This window comes from Tachysurus fulvidraco, chromosome 8 (assembly GCF_022655615.1).
Source record: "Tachysurus fulvidraco isolate hzauxx_2018 chromosome 8, HZAU_PFXX_2.0, whole genome shotgun sequence".
Taxonomy (NCBI): Eukaryota; Metazoa; Chordata; class Actinopteri; order Siluriformes; family Bagridae; genus Tachysurus; species Tachysurus fulvidraco.
The window spans coordinates 24,452,149-24,474,413 of NC_062525.1; the positions used below are offsets into that span (position 1 = coordinate 24,452,149).

At 41.4% G+C, this 22,265-nt stretch overlaps 3 protein-coding genes across 10 annotated transcripts; all 3 read left to right on the plus strand.

The window, feature by feature from the left end:
• The first annotated feature begins 176 nt into the window (after positions 1-176).
• Positions 177-9,506, plus strand: kif22 (kinesin family member 22). 3 transcript variants are annotated; one of them, XM_027163277.2, is made up of 13 exons: positions 177-237; positions 941-1,133; positions 2,333-2,460; positions 3,379-3,533; positions 3,784-3,993; positions 4,249-4,642; positions 4,729-4,849; positions 6,246-6,366; positions 6,472-6,673; positions 6,893-6,975; positions 8,789-9,010; positions 9,100-9,159; positions 9,246-9,506. In XM_027163277.2, exons 2-13 carry the CDS (start codon positions 943-945, stop codon positions 9,273-9,275), a joined length of 1,917 nt encoding a protein of 638 aa, XP_027019078.1. In that variant the 5' UTR covers positions 177-237; positions 941-942; the 3' UTR covers positions 9,276-9,506. The 3 variants fall into 3 exon arrangements, with proteins under 3 accessions (XP_027019078.1, XP_027019079.1, XP_027019077.1); XM_027163278.2 differs by lacking the exon at positions 177-237 and adding an exon at positions 448-627 and having other exon boundaries at positions 4,732-4,849; XM_027163276.2 differs by lacking the exon at positions 177-237 and adding an exon at positions 450-627.
• A 140-nt stretch (positions 9,507-9,646) lies between these two features.
• On the plus strand, positions 9,647-15,243 carry prrt2 (proline-rich transmembrane protein 2). 3 transcript variants are annotated; one of them, XM_027163280.2, is made up of 5 exons: positions 9,647-10,876; positions 11,278-11,657; positions 12,401-12,714; positions 13,703-13,832; positions 14,823-15,243. In XM_027163280.2, exons 2-5 carry the CDS (start codon positions 11,426-11,428, stop codon positions 14,837-14,839), a joined length of 693 nt encoding a protein of 230 aa, XP_027019081.1. In that variant the 5' UTR covers positions 9,647-10,876; positions 11,278-11,425; the 3' UTR covers positions 14,840-15,243. The 3 variants fall into 3 exon arrangements, with proteins under 3 accessions (XP_027019081.1, XP_027019082.1, XP_047673601.1); XM_027163281.2 differs by having other exon boundaries at positions 11,374-11,657; positions 14,823-15,242; XM_047817645.1 differs by having other exon boundaries at positions 11,374-11,657; positions 12,404-12,714; positions 14,823-15,237.
• A 1,635-nt stretch (positions 15,244-16,878) lies between these two features.
• cep55l (centrosomal protein 55 like) lies at positions 16,879-21,850 on the plus strand. Of its 4 annotated transcripts, none has more exons than XM_027163163.2 (9): positions 16,879-17,173; positions 18,148-18,356; positions 18,433-18,705; positions 19,382-19,426; positions 19,549-19,690; positions 20,461-20,759; positions 20,874-20,945; positions 21,035-21,163; positions 21,316-21,850. In XM_027163163.2, exons 2-9 carry the CDS (start codon positions 18,162-18,164, stop codon positions 21,529-21,531), a joined length of 1,371 nt encoding a protein of 456 aa, XP_027018964.2. In that variant the 5' UTR covers positions 16,879-17,173; positions 18,148-18,161; the 3' UTR covers positions 21,532-21,850. The 4 variants fall into 4 exon arrangements, with proteins under 4 accessions (XP_027018964.2, XP_047673823.1, XP_047673825.1 ...); XM_047817867.1 differs by having other exon boundaries at positions 16,882-17,173; positions 21,032-21,163; XM_047817869.1 differs by having other exon boundaries at positions 16,882-17,173; positions 21,319-21,850.
• The last annotated feature ends 415 nt before the right edge of the window (positions 21,851-22,265 follow it).

Here is a 22,265-nt window from a genome sequence, read left to right on the forward strand (position 1 = left end):
GACGGGACGGACATGTCTCCTCCGTCCCCCCCGGGATTTACGCCCATGAGTGTGTGTGTGTGTGTGTGTGTGTGTGTGTGTGTGTGTGTGTGTGTGTGTGTGTGTGTGTGTGTGTGTGTGTGTGTGTGTGTGCCCTGTGATGGGTTGGCACTCCGTCCAGGGTGTATCCTGCCTCGATGCCCAATGCCGCCTGAGATAGGCACAGGCTCTCCGTGACCCGAGAAGTTCGGATAAGCGGTAGGAAATGAATGAATGAATAATAATAATAAGAAGAAGAAGAATGATGATGATGATGGAGAAAATGGAGACTAATAATAATAATAATAATAATAATAAGGAAGAAAATGATTTTTAAATGCCCATTAACCCCATAGTACCGTCGAAGGAAATGCGCGTGCGTGTAAGTCGGCAGCGGATTGGTCCGTTACCCAGTAAGTGGGCGGGCAAATTACATTTGAAAATAGTTTTTGGCTCGGGTGGCACGCGCGCACAATAGAAATCCCTTCTCCCTAAATAAAATAGAAAAAAAAATCTCTAATGTTTTAAATTAAGCAAATTAATTATTTTAACCGGTTTCGCGCAGGAACGTTTACAAGCGTCGGGAAACGTAGTTGTTCGAGACAAGCGGTAAGTTCGTGTGTACGTACAAACGTCCAGCAGGAAACAGCCAGTTAGCTTAGCATAAACGATTAGCATTGAAGCTAACACGACGAACCGAGGTGTAAAACTCCTGTGGTATCGGACATGGAGTCATTAGATTAGAAACGTGCTATCTTACATTTGCTCTGTTAATAATGAGTTAATCTGCTATGATTGAAGATTGTAACTGTTTCCTAACTAGTTGTTAACTATCTGTTTTTGGGTCGCTAACTAACTCACTAACTAACTGTGGTGTAATAATGCGGTTTAATTCGCCGCCATGTTTGTGTATCTCCGTTAGAAATGGCACAGCGTGTTGCCCTGAGTGACGCCGCTGGGTCCAAACGGACCGCCCGGGTTCGAGTAGCGGTTCGGCTGCGACCCTACATGGACAAACAAGATGAGAAAGGTGAAGGACCTTGTGTCCGAGGGCTTGGACCTCAAACTCTGGATCTGGTTAACTGGAGAAACGCCACTGAGACCCTGCAGTATCAGTTAGTTTGGACGCTTTACTTACTATCCATCCTTGTTGTTGTAACCTGACGAACCCAGTCTCACTGCAGATCGTCACGTAGTCAATAAAATTTAATCTATTTATTCGTGTTCGTGGACACGGATTTCCCTTTTTTCACGTGTCACTCAGCACGACTTTCGATCTAATGTATTTCATTCAATAGGAAGCATCTTTCGTGTCTGCAGCACATTTTTCTTTCCGCCACTCAGAAGCATTGCTCATTTTTTTATTCATTTTTAAACTTTAAGTGCTACATTACTCAACATTTAACCAGATTTTATCCATGTTTTTATTGCTTTATATTCTGTAGGGTACTAATCATTGTGCTGAGAGAAGCTGTTGGTTAGTTGTGGCCTAATGGTTTGAGAGATTGACTCCTAACCCTAAGCTTGTGGGTTCGAGTCTCGGGCCCGCAATACCACAACTGAGGTGCCCTTGAGCAAGGCACCGAACCCCCCTCAACTACTCCCCGGGCGCCACAGCATAAATGGCTGCCCACTGCTCCGGGTGTGTGTTCACTGCTGTGTGTGTGATGGGTTAAATGCAGAGAACGTATTCTGAGTATGGGTCACCGTACTTAGCCGTATGTCACGTCACTTACATTTTCCATCAATTTGGTGTGTCAAATCGGACAGTAAACTAAATACTACAGTACCCATGAGCCTTATCTACTTTTACTGTGTTGAAGACGTCAGCTAAAACTACCTGATGACCCACCGCCGATTCTCTTTTAATGATGTCCTCATCTTTCTTTCAACACGTGAATACAAAAGTGTTCTTGATCATTCAACAATACAATGTCATGACCATCCGTTTTGATCCTCCTGATTTCTGCAGGCCGCGAATTCTTCATTGCGCAATGAAGGAGAAATCACGATTAATTTTCAAAAAATTAAATTTTCAATAGATTAAATTTTCGTGACTGTCACGATCTGCCGTGAGACTGGGTTGTACCTAAAGCATCTTAACAGGTCTGGGTCTGTGTGTGTAGGCCCTGATTTGGTAGCTGGTGCTGAGATCAGTTTTCTCTCTCTCTTAACTCATCCACTGGCTCTTAATGTACCTGCTGGAGACGGTCGAGGAGAAAACATTCGTAATCCGTCTTTCCTGATCGTCCTGTGTTTTAATGTTTAAGGATTTATTTAGCGTTCACTTTAAGATCTTGTACTTTTTGTGTAGGTTTGATGTGTTCCACGGAGAGCAGACAACCCAACAGGAAGTCTTCTTGTCTTCAGTGAAGTCTATTATCCCTCACATTCTTAATGGTCAGAATGCTAGCGTCTTCGCTTACGGACCCACCGGAGCTGGTAAGATTATATGGATTTGTTACTGAAGTTGTGTGTGTGTGTGTGTGTATATATATATATATATATATATATATATATATATATATATATATATATATATATATATATATATATATATATATATATATATATATATATATATATATATATACATATATATATATATAGACTTTATTTTCTGTTTAAAGCAGATTTCAGATATTGAGTGTACTATGTTTTGAAATGGACATTTTTCTAGGTTGTGAGTAACTTCAGCATAGATTATAGTGCAACGTTAGGGTATTTGGCAGACACCGTGATCCGGCGTGACCATTGAGCTGTAACTTCCCTTCAGTGGTTAGTCTACACAATTTTACACAATGTATTAATTTAATCTGTTGTTACACAGAAGTCAGAGCGCTAGTATGCAATAATTAGTAGGCATTAATTCAGACATTGGCAGTTATCTAACAAATCCCTGTTTTATTAGTGCTTTGAGACTGAGATTTTAACAGCACAGACCACAACGGTTTTACCTCATGTAGGTGCACAAAAAGGGAAAATAGCGAACGCACAGGCCATAGTGTGACCAATAGTGTAAACATTGATGACGTCACGGGTTTTTATTTAAAAGAATGAACATAGCCTTCGTTTGTATGTAGGCCCAGGCAATTTAGATATTTACAATACTTACTAAAATATAGTTAATATTATTTTATTGTTTTTGTATTAGTTGTTTGAAGCGTAAAGAAAATAAATGGGTCAGTTTTAAGACAAATTTACAACCGGAAAGTCGGTCGGACTTAAAGCAAAAAATAAAAAAATTGAGTCGGTCCTAAATTGATAGGGTCGTCAGGTTACCAGAACCAGAATATTTTTAAGGATGGCCTAAGGGCAAAATATTTCTCTTTTTTTTTTTTTTTTCTTTCTCCCCTGTAGGAAAGACCCACACGATGCTGGGCAGTCAGGAGCAGCCGGGTGTGATCCCCAGAGCCGTTCGTGAGGTTTTCCAACTGGTGCGCACTCAAGTGAAGGACCAGGATGAATGGGAGTTCTCTGTGGGCATGTCATATCTAGAGATCTACAATGAAAAGGTAATACTCTATATTTTGGCTTTATCTTTCTCACCACATGTGTCACAAAATCTTACCCACATAATTTGGTTTATACCCATGTAGTTTTCAGGTGATCTGTAGTCAGTCTAGTTTCCCACAATCTAAGATTTTTTTTTTTAAATTTGCAAACGTAAAAGTGTGAGCCGGTATAAACTGTATATAACGTTGTGCGCTCGTGCTATCGGTTTACTTATTTGTGATTTGAACGCCGTTTGTTTCCCGCTCGCAGGTTTTGGACCTTTTGTCCCCCAGCTCTCAGGATCTTCCAATCCGTGAAGACAAGGATAAAAACATCATCATTCCAGGCTTGACGCACACTCCCCTCTCATCTTTTTCTGATTTTCACACCCACTTTGTTCCAGCCAGTCTGAATCGCACCACGGCCTCTACCAAACTCAACCAGCGCTCCAGCCGCAGTCACGCCATCCTTCTCATCAAGGTACCGTCACCGGTGCTTTCCCCCCCATAGCTCTATGCTCCTTTTTTATTCAAAGCATCTTAACAGGTTGTGGTCTCTGTGCAGTAGACCATGATTTGGTAGCTGGTGCTAAAAGCAATGTTCTCCCTAAAAAAACAAAACCCTCTGGCTTTTTTGTGCCTGCTGTGGAAACCTTAGGGTGAAAACATGATGTCTAATCTGGTAACCAGGTCCTTCTGGTTATGCTAACGCCCATCTTCTTCACTTGTGTCCCAGGTGGTAAAATGTCAGCGTGTTCCTCCTCACCGCCAGCAGACAGGGAAGCTATATCTCGTGGATCTTGCCGGCTCCGAGGACAACCGGCGCACAGGAAACCAGGGTATCCGCTTGAAAGAGAGCGGCGCCATAAACTTATCTCTTTTCACGCTCAGCAAGGTTGTGGACTGTCTAAACACAGGGACTGGTGGGCGCGTGCCCTACAGGGATAGCAAGCTCACTCGTCTTTTACAGGACTCGCTGGGTGGTTCAGCTCATTCAGTCATGATCACAAACATCGCCCCGGAATACAAGTACTATTTCGATACCTTCACCGCCCTCAACTTTGCCGCCAAATCCAAGCAAATCGTCAACAAGCCGTTTGTCAGAGAGACGGTCATGGCCCAGACAAACGGTGAGCGCTATTCAAAGCTCTAGGTTCGGTTTGTTTATCTGGTCGAATGCATTTATTCAGTTGGGATGTGGGTTAATTTGTTTCAGCAGCAGGAAAGAGGTCCAGAGAGGAGCAAGAAGCTGGGGGATCAGGAGAACCCCACAATAAGAAGCCGAAGGATGACAAGAAAGCGGAACAGACGTCGCCAACGCTCACGCAACCTCATAGGTCTGTTGTCTAGATCAGTTTGGGTTTAAGGGCCATCACCAGTACTGAGAGTGCAGTGAAGTGCCTTTGGCAATAATATGTAGATATCGTAACAACTAACTGGGGCAATGGGGACTCGGTAGTAGTTAAGGCTTTGGGTTGTTGATGGGAGGATCAGGGTTCAAGCTGTTGGGCCCTTGATAAAGGCCCTTAACTCTCTCTGCTGCAGTGGTGCTGTATCATGGCTGACCCTGTGATCTGACCCCAACCTGCGATATTCAAAGAGAGAATTTCACTGTTATGTAATGTATGTGATAAATTAAGGCTTCTAGTCTGTTCTAACTACCAATAAAACACAGTGACTAAGAAATGTTTTAGGATCCCAGGAAACAGTTTTATTAGAGTGTCAACATAACATTTTAATGGGAGGATAAACACCTGCTTGCTTGTTCCCAGACACGTAAAAACTTTTTAATGACCCTGAAGAGAGTGTTCCATAATTCTTGATCCATAATTGTTTAGTTTTGGACGCTTATCAGAAGCACATCTGAGGGTCTTTTTACACCCGGTCACTTTGTGTGTTGTCTCTGATCCGATAGCTATCTGATTTGTTAAAACTGTTCTATTTACATCAGGCCACATGAACGCGTCTCGGCGAATCGGATATCGATCCGATCTTCCTACTCCTGCCCAAAATATATTTGACCTCATTTCCGGGGTAATTGAAACAGAACACGCTTTGGTGTATGCGGTTTTCAGAACACAATCGAAAAGAAGACGAAAAAACCCGTTATGACGTTTATGCTACAAAAAACAGCGTTTACTGTTTGTTGCGTTTTCGCTGACGGCAGCAGCGCGTTTTAAGCCCCGACGAGACGCCTGGGTGAAAGATCACCTGCGAGTGACGTACTTCCGTTTGGGAGGAGTTTAGCGCTGATGTATGTGACTTGAACAACCATGTTCATTTACACCTGTCCAGTTTCATCTGAAATGCGTCCCAGACCACCTCCTGAAGGGGTTTGTACCATCGAGTTTATATCCGTCTCCAAAACGTTTCGGAGGGCATTTAGACCTGGTCTTTTTACCATTGGATAGATATCGGATCACAGAAAATGCAGGAAGTGACCAGATGTTAAAAGCCCCTGATAAACCATTGTCATGTTAAATGTGTGGTTTTAAAAAAAAAAAAATGTGGCTGTACACAGAGAGCACTTTTAACAGGTCCTGGCCTTGTGCAGTAGGCCATGATTTGGTAGCTGGTGCTTAAAACAACGTGTCCTCATAGTGAAAAATCTGAGGTTCTTTGTACCTCTTGGTTCATTGTTGGGGAAGACATGTTTCTGTGTCCATCAATTCTTAAGGATCTTTGCATTAAAAGGTTTGGATGAAACTATCATCACTCTTTCTTGTCTTTCAGCCCGGTGGATTCCTCAGTATTGGACAGACTCATGGCTCTGGAGAAAATGATGTTGGGCACCCCAGAGAGAGAGAGACTCAAACTGCTCAAAACTGTTGCCCAGTCCCGCAAAGAGATACAGGTTCCTGAAAACTAAATATTCTTTTATGCCTTGTAGTCGGTCTGATGTAGCTCTGGTTCTGTATTACACACAAGTGCTTTCCTCTGAATCAATGTTTCCATAAAGAGATTGAAGGAGAAACAAAAGGAGCTTGAGGAGAAGGCAGAGATGTTGGACAAACTAACGGGAGGCCAGAACGGACCGAAAGACGAAAAGGACACGGCAAGTAGCTTATCTCTGTTCAAAACGGATCTGCTGCCCCTCCAGCGCAAACAGTCCGTTTCAGCAAGACCCAAGAAACAACAGGCGATTGTCACCCCATTACAGGGTAAGATCTATAGGTAGGGGTGAGAGGGAATGTATATATGTAGAACAGTACTTTTTACTACTGGGGTGGGTTGTGGGATACTGCAGAAGGTGCTGACAATGTTGCACGATGGCACGATAGACGATCAACACACAATCTGTATAAATCAGTTCTTTGGCAGTAGGTTGCTATTCGTACGTATCCTTCACATGCCTTTTTTTCCCCCTGTTGTACGCCCAGTGTCCGTTCAGCCCTTGCAGGATTGTGCTGTGGTCTGCAAGACTTCTCGAACTATCAGCAAGAATAATAAACACAAGACTGAGGTAAGTTGTTCAGTTCCATCAGTTAAAGTGAATCTGATTAAAAGCACGTAAAAGGCAGCCGTTAAATCGAGCCATAGAGTTCTGCCGAGAACCTCGGGTCGTGAAGTGCTGCCAAGGAAACAGACTTATCGCTGAAATGTACCAATTAGGAGAGCGATAGAATAGAATATCGAAGGCACCGAATGAACTATAGAACCCTTTCAAAACCACCAAGCGGAGGACGACCTTCCGATGTCGATGTGAGAATAACGAGGAAATGTATCAGGGAGGCTCCAAAGAGGTCAACAGGAACACTGAAAGACCTACAGGATTTTTTTTTTTAAATGCAGCCATTCTGGATTGTGGGGTAAGGGGGCAAGTCCAATGCCGTTATGGTTATTAAAAAAAATGAATATGCAAGCCTTTCCGAATTACGCCATGAGATGCCATTCAGTCGTGTTCGATCTGACGAGACAAAGCTTGAACTTTTTGGCTTTAATTCTTAAAGGTACGTTTGGCGCAAAAGCAATACAGAGCATCATACAGACAGTGAAGAGTGGTGGTGGTAGCATTATGCTTTGGGGTCTCTTCTCTTCAGCTTGTTCAGGGGCAATTGTCAAGATGGATGGGAAAACGAACAGCTCCAAAGACCAAAACATTTTGGCACGAAACCACCTGTCCTCTAGAATTTCATGAGTAAGAGTAGACGTGTTCAACAATAGAACAGAACTTAGCAACAGAACACTTAAAGGTGCGGTCTCCGATATTTGAGAAATGCTTCAGAAAACTGAGTCGGGATGACAAACAAAAACAAAACAACCGTGTAGCCAATGAGCAGAAAGGGGTGTGGCTTGTCAATATGGGCGGAGAGAGTGTTCAGTGTGCATGTGTGACATTAGCAGAAAGCAGTTTTAACATTGACATGGAGGATAAAAACAAAGAAAGAAAGAGAAGAAAGACTTACGATAAGGACAAGAAGTAGGACGTGTTATTATAGGATCAGCTTTCCAGCGCTGGAGAGAACTGAAGGAGCAGGAAGTTGGCCACATATTCACAGGTTGGAGTTTCCCGAGTCAATAACTCCTGAGCTAAACGCTGTTACTACACAAATAACACCTCTTTTCTATCGTAGTAATGTAGAGAGGCAGCTACAACCGCGTTTTGTGTAGTAACAGCGTTTAGCTCAGGAGTTATTGACTCGGGGAAACTCCAAACTGTGAATATGCGCACTGAACACACTCCGCCCACGTTGACTAGACCCGCCCCTTTCTGTTCATTGGCTACAGGTTTGTTTTGATTTTTGTTTCGTTTGGTGGCCTAACGCAGTTTTCAGAAGCATTTCTCAAATATCCGAGACCCCACCTTTAATTTGTAGAAAAACGCTCACAACGATGGTTTAACGAATCGCTCTGAACACGACCGTTGCTGTGTCACGGAACATTAGAACACAGAAATTCTGAATTGGCAAAACACCGAAAAGGATTATCAAATAAAACGAGAGGAATTTTTTCGCAGCTAAAAATTGAGATCTTATACAGAAGGTTAACACCTCTAGATGTAAATGCCTGTGAATAAAGCCTGAAATCCTAAAGTTTTCAGTGTAGTGTTTACTTTCGATTTACAGCCGAATCACTTAAAAACACACCATCGAGCCGGACGGACTTACTACAGTAGACCATGACACCATTTAAGAGCCTGACTTTGAATAACGGAATCATGACATTTCTAAAGACGCAATGCTCTCTCTCCTAGGCTTGTGTGATTTTATTCACAGTTAGAATTAATAATCAGTGATTTGCACAATCAGGATTTCTTCAACATTTTCTTTCCCCAGATCTCTGAGGGTAAGGAGAACAGCGGTCTGAAACCAGCCTGTGAGGAAGACGCAAACTGGGAGTCAAGGTTAGACTCGTCATTATTAAACCAGTCCAAGAAAAAGATTCTCCAGACGCTCAACTCGGGCTCGCTCAAAGAGCTGAAGAGTCTCCAACTCATTGGGGACAAGAAGGCCAAACTCATCCTGGGCTGGAGGGAAATCAATGGAGATTTCACACAGGTTAGAGATCACAGGTTAACATCAGTTTGAAGCATGATGAGCTTTTTTATCGTTGATACTCACTCGGTTTTTAACCTTCCTCTTACCAGGTGGAAGATTTAAAGAAAATCGAAGGCATTACAGAGAAACGTTTTTCGTCTTTTATTAAGGTATGGTTACACTAAACGGTAACTAAAACAGTGCACTGTTGTATTTCATGTTTGTAAAATTTCTAATTTTATTTCTTTCTCCACAGGCCAACATTCTAAGTGCGATGGGGAAGTGAAAGAGTGCGGGGCGAACGGGGCGAGTGCGTCAGATCGAGACACCATTGTGAAGATTTTATTTTTTTTTTGTGTGTTTTTATCATGAGTTTCTGTACATATATTATTTTTTAGCATTTTATATTTTTTGTGATGTCGCATTTAAGGCTTGTATTTAATTGTCACTATACGTTTACGGTGCGATTTAACGGAGTGCCGATCATGCTTCTTAATAAAAGCTGCTGCAGAGCCTCGCTGCACTTGTCGGTTTTATTTGTTCTTCGTGGTCTCACTTTTATCACGATCCAGTTTGTCTGGGCTTGTTTAATCTACAAAAGGATAAACATCGCCATTTCCTGCATAGCCGAATCTCTCGGCCTGAGGGTAAGATACTGTAATGATCTGTCTAATATAATTAGCCACAGTATTGATAAGTAAATATGCATAAGAAGATATTCTGTACTGTTATAACGACTTGGTCCTGGGTATTGCCTGTTTTCTGCCTACTTATCCCAACAGAGAGATAAGTCACTGCGAGTGTGCTTTTCCATAAAGAACCCTGACCCATAGGGCAGATGGGCATGCTGAGTTGGTTGGATAAGGAAGAAACGAATGTAAATCATGTCCTATGGCTTTCACCAGAACCACATCTCAACCCTGTGGGAGATTTTAGACCTCCATCATTTGTTTTATTGTATATTGATGGATGTAAACATTTCTGTCAGCACAATACCCTATGCGTTACTAACACACTTGGATGCTTCTTAATCCTTCAATCTGTCGTCTACATAGCCCATAAAGGCTGACGTGTTATTTCGCACGTTTACTGTAATTTTCCGTTGAGTCCATAGGGGGCGTTAAAGTACAAGTCTTGCTTTCCTTTGCATTGTTTTGGATCTAAGCTTGTATTTAAAAGATGCTGAGTATGATTTGTGTCCAGCTTTTTTGTTGTTGTCGTTGGTGTTAAATATATCCATGTAGATCACTGTGTATTGTGTGTGCGTGTGTGTGTGTGTGCATGTATATGTATAATAACACCTATTGCACTATCATGTACTCCAGGGGTTTCCTCCAGCCCTTGTCCCAATCTGCACACTACCCTGCTCATTAATATGTCTGGAGAAGTACACAATGTCCAAATTGTGACACAAGCTAAATGATCCCTCCTGTACTCTCATTATAAATCCATCTTTAACAGGTAATATTCAGTTACCACGTGACCTGGAGATCAGTCTCACTGCTATATCTATTCACCTCCAGTCTAAACAGTAAATAAACACTGGGTCTGGTTTGGTCCTAAACCACACACTCCTGTAGTTCCTAGTGCTCCTGCTGTGTTGGGGCACTGCTTTAATAAGCTGTTCAGTGAGCTGGTGTGTGAATTGGGACACAGCCTCTTTAGTGTCCTCCCCTCCCACCTCATGTTTCCCCCCCATTCTGTTTGGTGCCTCTCTGGGATGGATGCTGCCTTTGTGCATCTCTTAATTTCAGATTTAATAGAAGCATGCACATCAGAGAAATACAACCACAGGGGTTTTTTTATTTAGTGATGCAAAATTTAAGGAATAATAATTAGGGATAAACGTGAAACACAAGAAATCTGCAAGTGGAGAATGTGAATGAGGTAGGTTTATAACAGCTTATAATGCATTTGGACTGAATAGATGATGCATTTTAAAGAGAGAGAGAGAGTGTGTGTGTGTGTATTTGGAATGGGGGAGGGGGCTCTTTGTCTTGTTTTGCACCCTGCTAAGGTGCAGCCTACCTGTGATGTTGACTCGATCATATTTTATATCATTTTATCTCTTAACCTTGCACGGTGTTATATTTATCCTTCTGCCTTTTCTTCCTTTGGCTTTATTCTTTTTGCCCCTAATTTGCTCAGATTTTCACAGATTTTAATTTTTATAATAATTCTCTCTCTTGATGCTTAAAAAAAAAAAACCCAGCTCATTTCTTTATGGTAAACGTTTAATTAGATATGATTTGTTGTATATGATCTTTATGGGTTTTATTTCTTTTCAGGTTTTATTGTTTGTTAAAGAGAGTGGTGGTGATGATGATGACACGTTTCTGAAAAGATCTGCTCTGATGATGATGGTCGATGATATCTCTGTTTAGATCTCGCAGACGATCATCAGTTTGGACGTTCTGACCTCTTTCTCCTTAAAAAATGGACAACCACCAGACACTGACAGACTCGTTGCTCGGACCCCAGGATCGAGAGCAATCTGTCAGCCAGACCCCAGGTCCTGTCACAATTCAGCCAACCGAGGCAGCCTTCACTACACGCAAATCTGACTCCTTCCCCTGCCTGCAACCCCTTTCTTTGCATCAGCAAACCCAGGGAGATGTCCATGACTCTGGAGAGGTCGTAGTAGTCATCAAACAGAAGACTTCAAACGGTAGTAGCGCGACCTTTCTTGTTGACGTCTGTTTACCTCACACCCTTTTGTCTGCAAAGGTTCCGTATAAACCTGCAATTAGCCTTAAATCCCTGCCGCCGCGACCACAACGAGCTTTACTTCGCATAATAGTGTGAGATAAAGATAAACTTCTTTTCATTGCAGATGCTTGTAGATAATGGACCAGCGATAAATTATTACACTGGACTGACCACGCAAGCAGTTTGTATACCTAAAAGCAACGGTGATTTATTCAGCCAGCACTTTATTCCAAGGCTGATGGAAACCGCGGTTAACTGTTAAGTCAATGTAGCATCCTATAAATAGTTGGCTATTCATTACAGTTGATGATCTATTGTAAGTAACCGATGTATATTTGCATGCTTTGTGGTGAGCTGACAGGCTGCCGAGTCAGACCTTTTCGTTATTTAAAAGGCCACAGGACGGAGACGTCGTTTATAAAGTAATTTTAAGTAAAAAACAAGATGTATTTTTTTTTCCACCGTGAGCCTGAACACTTAACGTAATTAAATCTGTGCGGTCTAATTAAAAAACTGTCCTGTCAGGAGCAGCAATGGGTCAGGACAAGACCCTGATGTTGTTTGGTGGTTAGTGTTTCTATCACTGTCAGATTGTAGGGCAGATCAGAACGTTTCCAGTTACCACAAGACGTTTATGGCATGCGGACGCGATACGGTATCTTTTTGTTCTGTATTGATGATCGAATCCCTTGTTTCTGTTAGCAGGTCAAGGAAGCTATTCCTCTCCTCCAGAAGTGAAATCATCAGTTCCCAGACTCACTTCTCCACCTCGGCGTCATCATTCCTTGCCCCATACACACCAGCCTCACTTTGGACGCACGCGAAAGGGTAGCAGGTCAAGCTCCATTGCGTACACAGCGTTCTCCCCACGGCCCTCGATCTCCCGCCACTCCAGCTTGGCAACCAACCCACCACTGGATCGCTCCAAACCCAAAGATTACCTCATCCTGGCAATTATCGCCTGCTTCTGCCCGGTTTGGCCAATTAACATTGTGGGATTTGTCTACTCAGTCATGGTGAGCAAAGATTTAGGAATATGTTTGGTTTGTTTCGGTGTTTTGGGAGGTTTACGGTACACATAATCAGATCAGTATTGTTTAGCCGAATTTATACTATAATTGTACAAATTGTCTTTGCATTCACTGGAGCTAAGATTTCCGTAGCTGCTGCAGCTTGATATTGCTTGTGTGTAAGCGACCTGAGGTCCATGAAGTCACGGTTCACACCAAGGTTGGAAGAACTTCTGGGATGAATTGGACAGACGACCGAACACCAGATCTTCTCACCAAACATCATGACCTTACTAATGCTCTTGTGGCTGAACGGTCAAATCCCTATACCAAAATTATATCATGCGCACACAAAATTGAAAAACACTTCAGGAGTTTTGAGGTCATCTTCTGATTGGTTGGATTCTACTGGATTTCTAGAAGACGTTTACGTGGCACTATTTTTCCACCTGGAAACAAAAGCCGTCATGGAAGAAGGATGCCGTCGTGTTCACGTCGTCGACTAAACGCTGGATTTACTTCAAGTTCACGCCGTAGGACTGTTTTATTAAATGATCAGACAAAGACGTTTCACTTTCACTTCCCTGAACATGATGCTGAACAAAATGTGCCATAATTGGTTGCTTCACATGTCAGCCAGACGTCAAGGGTGGTCCTTAACTGACAGAAGCTGCTATGGAGTCCAGACCTTCTGTCATCAGTCTAAAAATCTGTCTACGTGAGATCGATTGATTATCGAGTGAAATAAAATAGTATTTTACTGCTTAAGCTTCATACATCTGGCAAACTGTTGTAGAAAGGACATGAGGATGAGGTTCACTTCTTGGTCTGGTTCCTCTCAAGGTTTCTTCCTCATATCATCTCAGGGAGTTCTTCCTTGTCACCGTAACCTCAGTCTTGCTCATAAATATTAGCGATTATATATATTAGCTTAATGTGCTATAGAAAGAACATGTCATTGACATAATCGTCACTGTTGTGTATTTGCGTCTAGTCTCGCAACAGCTTGGAACAGGGGAACATCGATGGAGCCATACGGCTGGGCCGGGTAGCTAAGCTCCTTTCCGTCGTGTCGGTTGTGGGCGGAGTTATCATCATAGTGGCATGTGCTGTCAATTTATCAAGTAAGTCACTGCTCTCTCTAATATGTTCATGTTTATGGACCGTTTGTATCGCCACTGATCTCTGAAAAATTATCAAGTGCTTCTTCCCAAAGACGATGTTGTGTTTTTTTCCTTCAAAACAATTATACAATTATGTTAATTAACCCATTAAAGGCGGGGTCTCCGATTTTTGAGAAATGCTTCAGAAAACTGAGGGCCGAATAATAAACGAAAATAAAAACAATCGTGTAACCAATGAGCAGAAAGGGGCGGGGTTTGTCAATATGGGCGGAGAGAGTGTTCAGTGCATGTGTGTGACATTAGCAGAAAGCGGTTTTAACATCGACAGGGAGGATAAAAACAAAGAAAGAAAGAGAAGAAAGACTTACGATAAGGACAAGAAGTAGGACGTGTTAATATAGGATCAGCTTTCCAGCGCTGGAGAGAACTGAAGGAGCAGGAAGTTGGCCACATATTCACAGGTTGGAGTTTCCCGAGTCAATAACTCCTGAGCTAAACGCTGTTACTACACAAATAACACCTCTTTTCTATCGTAGTAATGTAGAGAGGCAGCTACAACCGCGTTTTGTGTAGTAACAGCGTTTAGCTCAGGAGTTATCGACTCGGGAAACTCCGACCTGTGAATATGTGGCCGACTTTACTTAAGACGCCGAGGCGCTTTTTTCCTTCTCGATAGGTTTGTAACGTTGGTTTTGCTTTGTTACACAGAACTAATATATGCCTTTGTCCTTTACATGATTATGCTTGTGTGGCATTTTTGCTTGTTTGTTTATCTACAATCGTATTGTTCTTCCCTTCAGCTATGATAAAGACACGTTTCTTTCTATTAGTCGCCTGGGTTACGTATGTACGTGTGGGCGGAGCTATCGATACAGGGGTGGGACCGGTTTGGGTTAGGGGTGTGTTGTTTTGGTGATTTCAAATGTTAACATTGGCTTTCAAACATCGGAGACCCCACCTTTAACTACTCTTGAATGTTGTGTTTTGCAGTTAACGTGAAATCTTGATGCGTGAACTTCAGCTACACGTGTGTCAGACTACTGACCGGAAGACCAAACATCTGTTCCTGTAGCTCACAGTTTTAACTAAATGGTTCTAACACCTTATTCCTCTCTAACACTCTAATTAATAACGATACTAATTCAAACCTAACGTTTATCCTGAATCTCAATCACAATACAGATGTTTGGAGAAGGAGAAAACACGATGCACTTTTAGTGTGCAGAATGATACGGCCACGTCGGCAAAGCTTAACATTTTTGATGTGAAAAATAAACGAGGATCCTCTGGAGCAGAGGCAAAAAAGATGGCAGCTTATTTATTCATATAAAATTGAAAAATATTTCAAATATTTTTGTTTTACATGTTAATTTTTTTTTCCTTTAACATGTCTCTGTATGATGTTTTACATTTTGCATTATTATTATTATTATTATTATTATTATTATTATTATTAATAATAATAATAATAATAATAATAATAATAATAATAATAATATTAATAATAATAATAATAATAATATTTTTTTCTTTTTTGCTTGGACCCAATTATCATAAAATCCCCTCTTTGTAATCATTTAAAACGACAGTGTCATAAATTCGGTCCATAAAAAAATGCAATAATGCAGTCACACAGTTTTTCGCTTCTCTTCATTTCTTACTAAACGATATATGTAGCCTGTTTCACAGAAAGTATGCAAGACAAATCGGGATGGTTTCATAGGACACGACGTCACTCCCTGTTGTATATATAGACTTTCTATGCTGTGATTTCTTTTGTACAAAAAAAAAAAACATGACGTATTGTAGGATTTACATATGAGCACTGTGTAACCTTTAAAAAAAAATCAAACTTTCATCACTCGTGGATTAACAACAAAACCTCATTTTTCATATTCTATTGATATGACATTAGCTAGTACTTATTAACCCTTTCTCCCCCCACTTTCATGCGTTTAACATACAGTAATCGTTTACACTACAGTAAGTGACCTAAGATGACAATGTGATAGATTTTTTTTTGTCGTTTATTTATATATTTATTCATTTTTCATTGTATAAGACAAGCATATTACAAGCATGGCACTTATATTTGCATGGTCTTTTTTTGTAAGTCCTATAACCTTTACAGTGTGTATCTGAAAGGAAAAGACAAATAAACTGCTGTAAATATCTGTTATTAAGCCTGAGAAGCCATTTCTTTCCTTCTTTCTCTTTTTATCTTCTTCTAAATGTTCTAAAAGTCAACACTGACATGTTGAACTTGACAAGAGGATAAAAATACATTCATTTGATAATCAGATTTAATGTGGAGATGCTGTTATGTTCTTATCCTGGGCTTAAAATAAGCAAGCTAAATAAATAAATAAATAAATAAATAAATAAAAGTAAGTGGGAAAATTTTAGCTTCGTATTCTAATAAATTGTGTATATAATAAATTGTAAGTAAATTAAGATTTGGATGGCATGACTGAAAAAGAAAAGAAACCACAAATTAATATTAATTAATTCATTGATTCATAGTTTTAATCAATTAATCAATCACATGACAGATGTCTTCTCATCATATCTCCCCAATGAGATCCTGATACATTTAAATCCAGTAGTATGTATTATTTAATATATATAATTATATCATATTTGCAATTCAGAAATGATCCAGCATCATAACATCCTGTACGCAGGATACATAGTGATGTGTCGACCGCGAACGAGTCGGTTCTGACGGGAGGAGCCGAATCTTCAGCCGCTCCTGCTCAGCACTACTGTAAATACATGCAGGAGGGGCGGGACTTTATTTTGATGGGCAGACCATGAGGCCAATCACATGCGAGGACAGACTAGCTTCATTCTATTATGTATAATCAATTGTAACTTTGCATTTTTGTACTAAAAAAATTCATAAAAATAAGACTCTTACGAAAACACAATAAAAATGGCTCAACAACAACACAAACTATTAATAATTGGGATAAAACAGAACGCTCCGAGTGATACTTGGGAGCCGTAAGAGTCGACACTTCTAAGGGAACCGAACCAAAAGAGACGATTCTTTGAAAATAACCATCACTAACGCACAACAAGTAAACAAGCTTAAATACACATTTACATCAAAACCGGCCGAGTCGCTCTTGACGGATTAGGCGGAGTTTGTCGGAATATGACGTAAAAAAACAACTACACCAGAATTTAAATATACAGGAAGTGACGTAAGACGCGGCGCCGCATTTAAACTTGTTTTCAAGCCGGAAGCGTGACAACAGCAGACCGTTTGTGTTATTGGGCGATGTTGTGCTTTAATTTACTACAAATCTGAACTAAACTCCACACTCGGAAGTCAGGTTTGTTTGTTTTTATTGGTTATTAATTACAATACAGTTCGAGTGAATGATCAGCTTTAGACAGCTTTGTTATGTAGCTTTATGCTAAACCCACATGAGCTGCGGTTACAGTGATTTGTAGAGAATTTATAACAACTTATAACAGCTTTGTAACTTCATATAAGCAACAAGTAATATAAAATAGTACTTTTAGGATATTTCCAGCTCTCTTAATGTTCTTCTGCTGTGAATGGTCTGTCTATAATACTGTATTATAATATTACTGCACGCAATACACAGTATTCCCGCTGGTGGGCGCTGTTTCTGTTTGTCTTTTGTGTATTGTATTGTAATTTTTTGTCTGCACTGTCTTTTGTCCTGTACTGTCTTGTTTGTCTTGTCCTGCACTGTTTGCAACAGGTTGCACAGTTGCACTTTATGTATCTAGGACTAACTTACTAAGTCCTAGCCCTGTCTTTGCTTTATGTAGCACCCTGATCCTGGAGCAACGTTGTCTCATTTTACTGTGTACTGCAACAGCTATATATGGTTGTAATGACAATAAAAGCTTCTTGACTTGTCTGTCTGTCCGTCTGTCTGTATATCTGTCTGTCTGTCTGGTTGTCTGTATCTGTCTGTCTGACTGTATATCTCTGTCTGTTTGTATATCTATCTGTATATCTCTGTCTGTCTGGCTGTATGCCTGTCTGACTGTCTGTGTATCTGCCTGCCTGCCTGTCTGTCTGTCTGTCTGACTGTCTGTATATCTGCCTGCCTGTCTGTCTGACTGTCTGTATATCTGCCTGCCTGTCTGTCTGACTGTCTGTATATCTGTCTGTGTGACTGCCTATCTGTATGTCTGTCTGTCTGCCTATCTGTATGTCTGTCTGTCTGCCTATCTGTATGTCTGTCTGTCTCTGACTGTCTTCCTGTCCTTCCCGTCTGTCTTGTCTGTCTAACATTTAACATTTGTTATATACCTATTTGTTATGTAGGGAACAATAAAGCAATGGCAAATAAAGCAGCCAAGGAATCTTTTGCAAATAAACTGGGATTTAAAAGCAGTGGCTCCAAAGCTGTAGAAGCCGAGCTTGAAAAACTTAAGAAGGAAAATGGACAGTTGAAGAAGTCTTTGGATGAAATGAGACGAAATGGAAGGAATCATCCCACACGTCAGGATTCGGATAAATCCAAGCTGTTGGAGGTGAGTTTCCTTTTGTCCGTAGAAGTCCGAACATAATAAAATAAACTCTGCCCCTTTAACGCAACTGAATTCACAGAGAATTTTGTCCCTGGAGACGCTGAGGGAGAGGAACACACAGCAGCTGCTGGCTAAGGAGAAGGAGATCTCAGTGCTGAGGCAGCAGCTCCAGGCTGAATGTGGAGAGGTGGTGGCGTCGCTGCAGAACCAACTGGATCAGAAAAGGCAGGAGTTAGAACAGAGAGAGAAACTCTTTCAAAACCTTTCACTGGAGACTGAGGACCTGAAAAACAAGTTGCTGGTCGTCACTGAGAAGTTTCAATCGCTCGAAAAACGCGGTACTGACACGCAGGTCAGTAACGTCGTGTTTAACCTGTTTAACCCTGGATACTTCTGATTAAAAATGATGGGATGGGATTTTTTATTTATTTATTTATTTATTATTTTTTTGGGAGATTCATGTATGATACAATTAGGAAACATGGTAAGCTTTCCTACGTAGCTGTACAAAAGGAGTCACCAGATTTCGTGTGGAGTAAAAGTGTATGATGGGGGACAAAAACACCCAGGATACCCTTATATTGGCAAAGTGTTGTTTCCTGGTAGAGAATTTAACACCATTAAAGTCCCTGCATCGTTTACAGTACAGTGTCAGTACATGGAATATAGTTTCTGTAGGATCATTTCCATGAAAAAGCTTTCGGTACGGCGCGTAGCTCTCGCCACACCACCAGATGGCATTGTTTTTTCTTAAAACCCTTCCCACTCGTCTCTACAACCTCAAGCAGATGTTTTGAACAGCAGTAATAATCTAATTATAACGCAGCACTTCGGATCCTGTGCCGTGTCCAATCTTCCTGCTCACTCGGTTTAACCCTCACCGGACCGACTGGTCATCATCTCCTGATAGACCAGACCAATTTGATTGAGAGTGAGCAGCGTGCTACAGAATGTTTTATCATGCGACTCTTATTGAGTCTTTAATCCCGCTCCTGTCGAAGAATCACCTAATCTCCTGTATTTCACAGGTTCCTTCAGGTGAGCTCGTCGTGGTCCAGGAGCAACTGCGAGATGTGAGTCGAGTCAGATTTTCTTCTGTCGCTCTTCAGTAACTCTTAAAGGCAAAGACGTTTACCCCGATGACATGCTAATCTCGTTTTTTGTTTTGTTTCCGTTTGTTTTCCCCTTGTGCAAGGCTCTGGAAAAAAATCAGCACTGGCTTGTTTATGACCAGCAAAGAGAGGCCTATGTTCAGGGGATTTTGGCCCGAACCGCAGAGCTCGAGCAGCAGTTAAACCAAGCCAAGCAACACCAACAGACAGAGGCTTGTTCAGAAGGTAGGGCCTGACTGTGACCAGACTGTTTCAACAGGAAGTGATCGAAACAGGAGCTGGAGTCAATCCAAATCCATCTGTTTTTAAAGGTCTGACTGCTCCGTTTCCTCGGCGACTAACCTCGTCCTCGAGCCGACGTCTCGGCATACCTCGTTTACGTTAGCTCGCTTCTGCCGTTGTCCCGACAACACGGTCCACCATGCATGTCCAGCTTGGCAACTTCAGATCAATTCAGATACACAGTACAACAAAAAAATACAAACGGGAGATTCATATAGAAAAGTGTAGGTTGGACAAGCAGTAGAAGTCATGGACAAGTGGACAGGACCGAAGGATTGAACCGAATTCGTTCCGGAAGAGAAAAATTTGTCTTGCAATACAAATTCTTTCATAGGAAGTAATAGGAAGTTCATGCCACTTAAAAATATTACCCACGTTACCAATTTCCATCACTATAATCATATTTTTTTTTGCATATAAATTCAGTCAATCTCGTCCCTTTCCTTAAGCATCGTGCTTCCTTGGGACCCTTGGTGCTATGTCTTCACTAAGTTTTTACAAAATGCAAAAAAAAAAAAAAACCCCAACACTAATAAAGTCGGGCTGCTAAGCTTGGGCTAAAAACAGAACAGACTACATGTCACCAATCTGGCAACGGAAAAAGAAGTCACTTGGCTTTCTACCGATGCGAAGAAGTTTCGAACCGTATGTTTAAATACAGTACTCGTGATGCGCTTCATCAGACGTCTCTGTTTCTGATTACCGGCTTCCAGGTCAGTCATCTGCCTCCAATCAGCTGCAGGAGATCCAGAAGGAGATGGAGGAGGAACGAAAGACCACGAGCCGCCTACGGTCCGAGCTCCAGGAGCTTAAGGACAGGTACGAAGAGAAGAGCCGCGAGGTGGCGCGAGGCCAGGACGAGCTGCAAGAGGAGCGCCGGAGCGGCCGACAGACTCTAGCGGAGGAAAGGAAGCTGAACGTGGAACGTGTAGCCAGACTGCAAGGCGAGTTAGAGGCGGCTGACGTGAGGCTCGCCGAGGAACGGAAGAGAGCGGCCGAGCTGTTACTGCAGGTAGGCCGCACAGATGGGCGTACAGAAGGGTCAGATTTGTAAACTTCTATTAAAATGACACTACGTTGTCCCTTTCTCACTGACACGCGTGATGTTTGTTGTCTCCTCTAAAAGGTGAACTTTCTTCAGAAATCAATACTGACTCAGCACGAAGATCAGAAAAAGATGGCACTTTTAGAGCAGCAGGTAGGACCTTTTGTCTCGGCGAACCTCGTAATTATAGCGCAGAGATCCCGGAACGATTCTTTAAAAGCATTCCTACCTTCATTCAGCAGATCCAGATGTCCTCCTCCAGAGACTTCGAGAAGGAGAAACTGGAACGTCAAAGTCTACAGCACCAGCTTCACAAAGTGCTAAAGGAGCTACGCAAAGCTAGAGACCAAATCACACACTTGGAGACGAAGGTAAAGGTGTTACCATGGAGATCCGAGCTGATACTATTCATATATTCAGTGGTTTATATTATGTTCAGATTTTATAATCAGTTGACCCCTTTGAGGAAAAGTTGATTTATAAGTGACTCACTTTTTGTATTTATTTATTTATTTTCTCGAAGCAGCAGCGAGAGACTCGGTTCTCTGAGCCGAGCTCGTACGCCAGGCCGGATGTGGATAAGCTGACCATTCGGGACTGCATACTCAACCCCACGTCTCCATTAAAAAGCTCCAACGCATTGGACGAGAGCTTTCTGGAGTGTCCCAGCTGCAGGGCTTCATATCCTACAAGCCAGCACAGAGAGCTCCTCGCACATATCGACTACTGCTTTCGTTAAAAAAACAACAACCTAATAATAAAAAAATAACGATAGGAATGTCATGATTAAGTAATATCATGCTTTATTTTTTAAATGAATTTTCCCTATATTATAATCTTTTATTTTTGTATTCCAATGAAATGTATTTTTCGGGTTAGCTGACGGCGTGTGCGTGTCACAGGGATTCGCTTTCCCTTGTTTTGGCTCATATTTAAGGTAGATCTTCTCTAAATTTAAGTTACTACTTATGGGGTTATTCAATAATGCACCTTTTTTATAAATATGTTAAAATGACATTGTCTTTTTACCTTTTAAGTAAATTATTTCGTAAAGCTTTTGTCGTGACATCATCATTTCATGACCTTTCTTATCGTACGCTGTACTTCCTAGTAGAGGTCTTCTCAGGTCTAAAGAAATGTACCCGACCCGTAGTGACCAGAATCTTTTTTTTTTTTTTTTTTTTTTTTTTTTTTTTTTTTTTTTACCCGAACCCGATGTGCATAATTATTTATTAATTTTTTTTAAAAGAAAGACCCGACCCGAGACAAACCCAAAAAAATTAGACCCGAGTCCGACCCAACCCGTTGGCGATTCTTTTTTAACCCGACTGGACCCGAATGTTGCGTAACTCTACACTAAAGTAACCGCTACAGAGTGGATTCAAAATTGATTGACAGGTCTGTTTCAACGTAAATTAGCTTACCGCCAGCCGCACGTCGCCAGCCACATGTCACAAGCAGTCTTGGCAAACA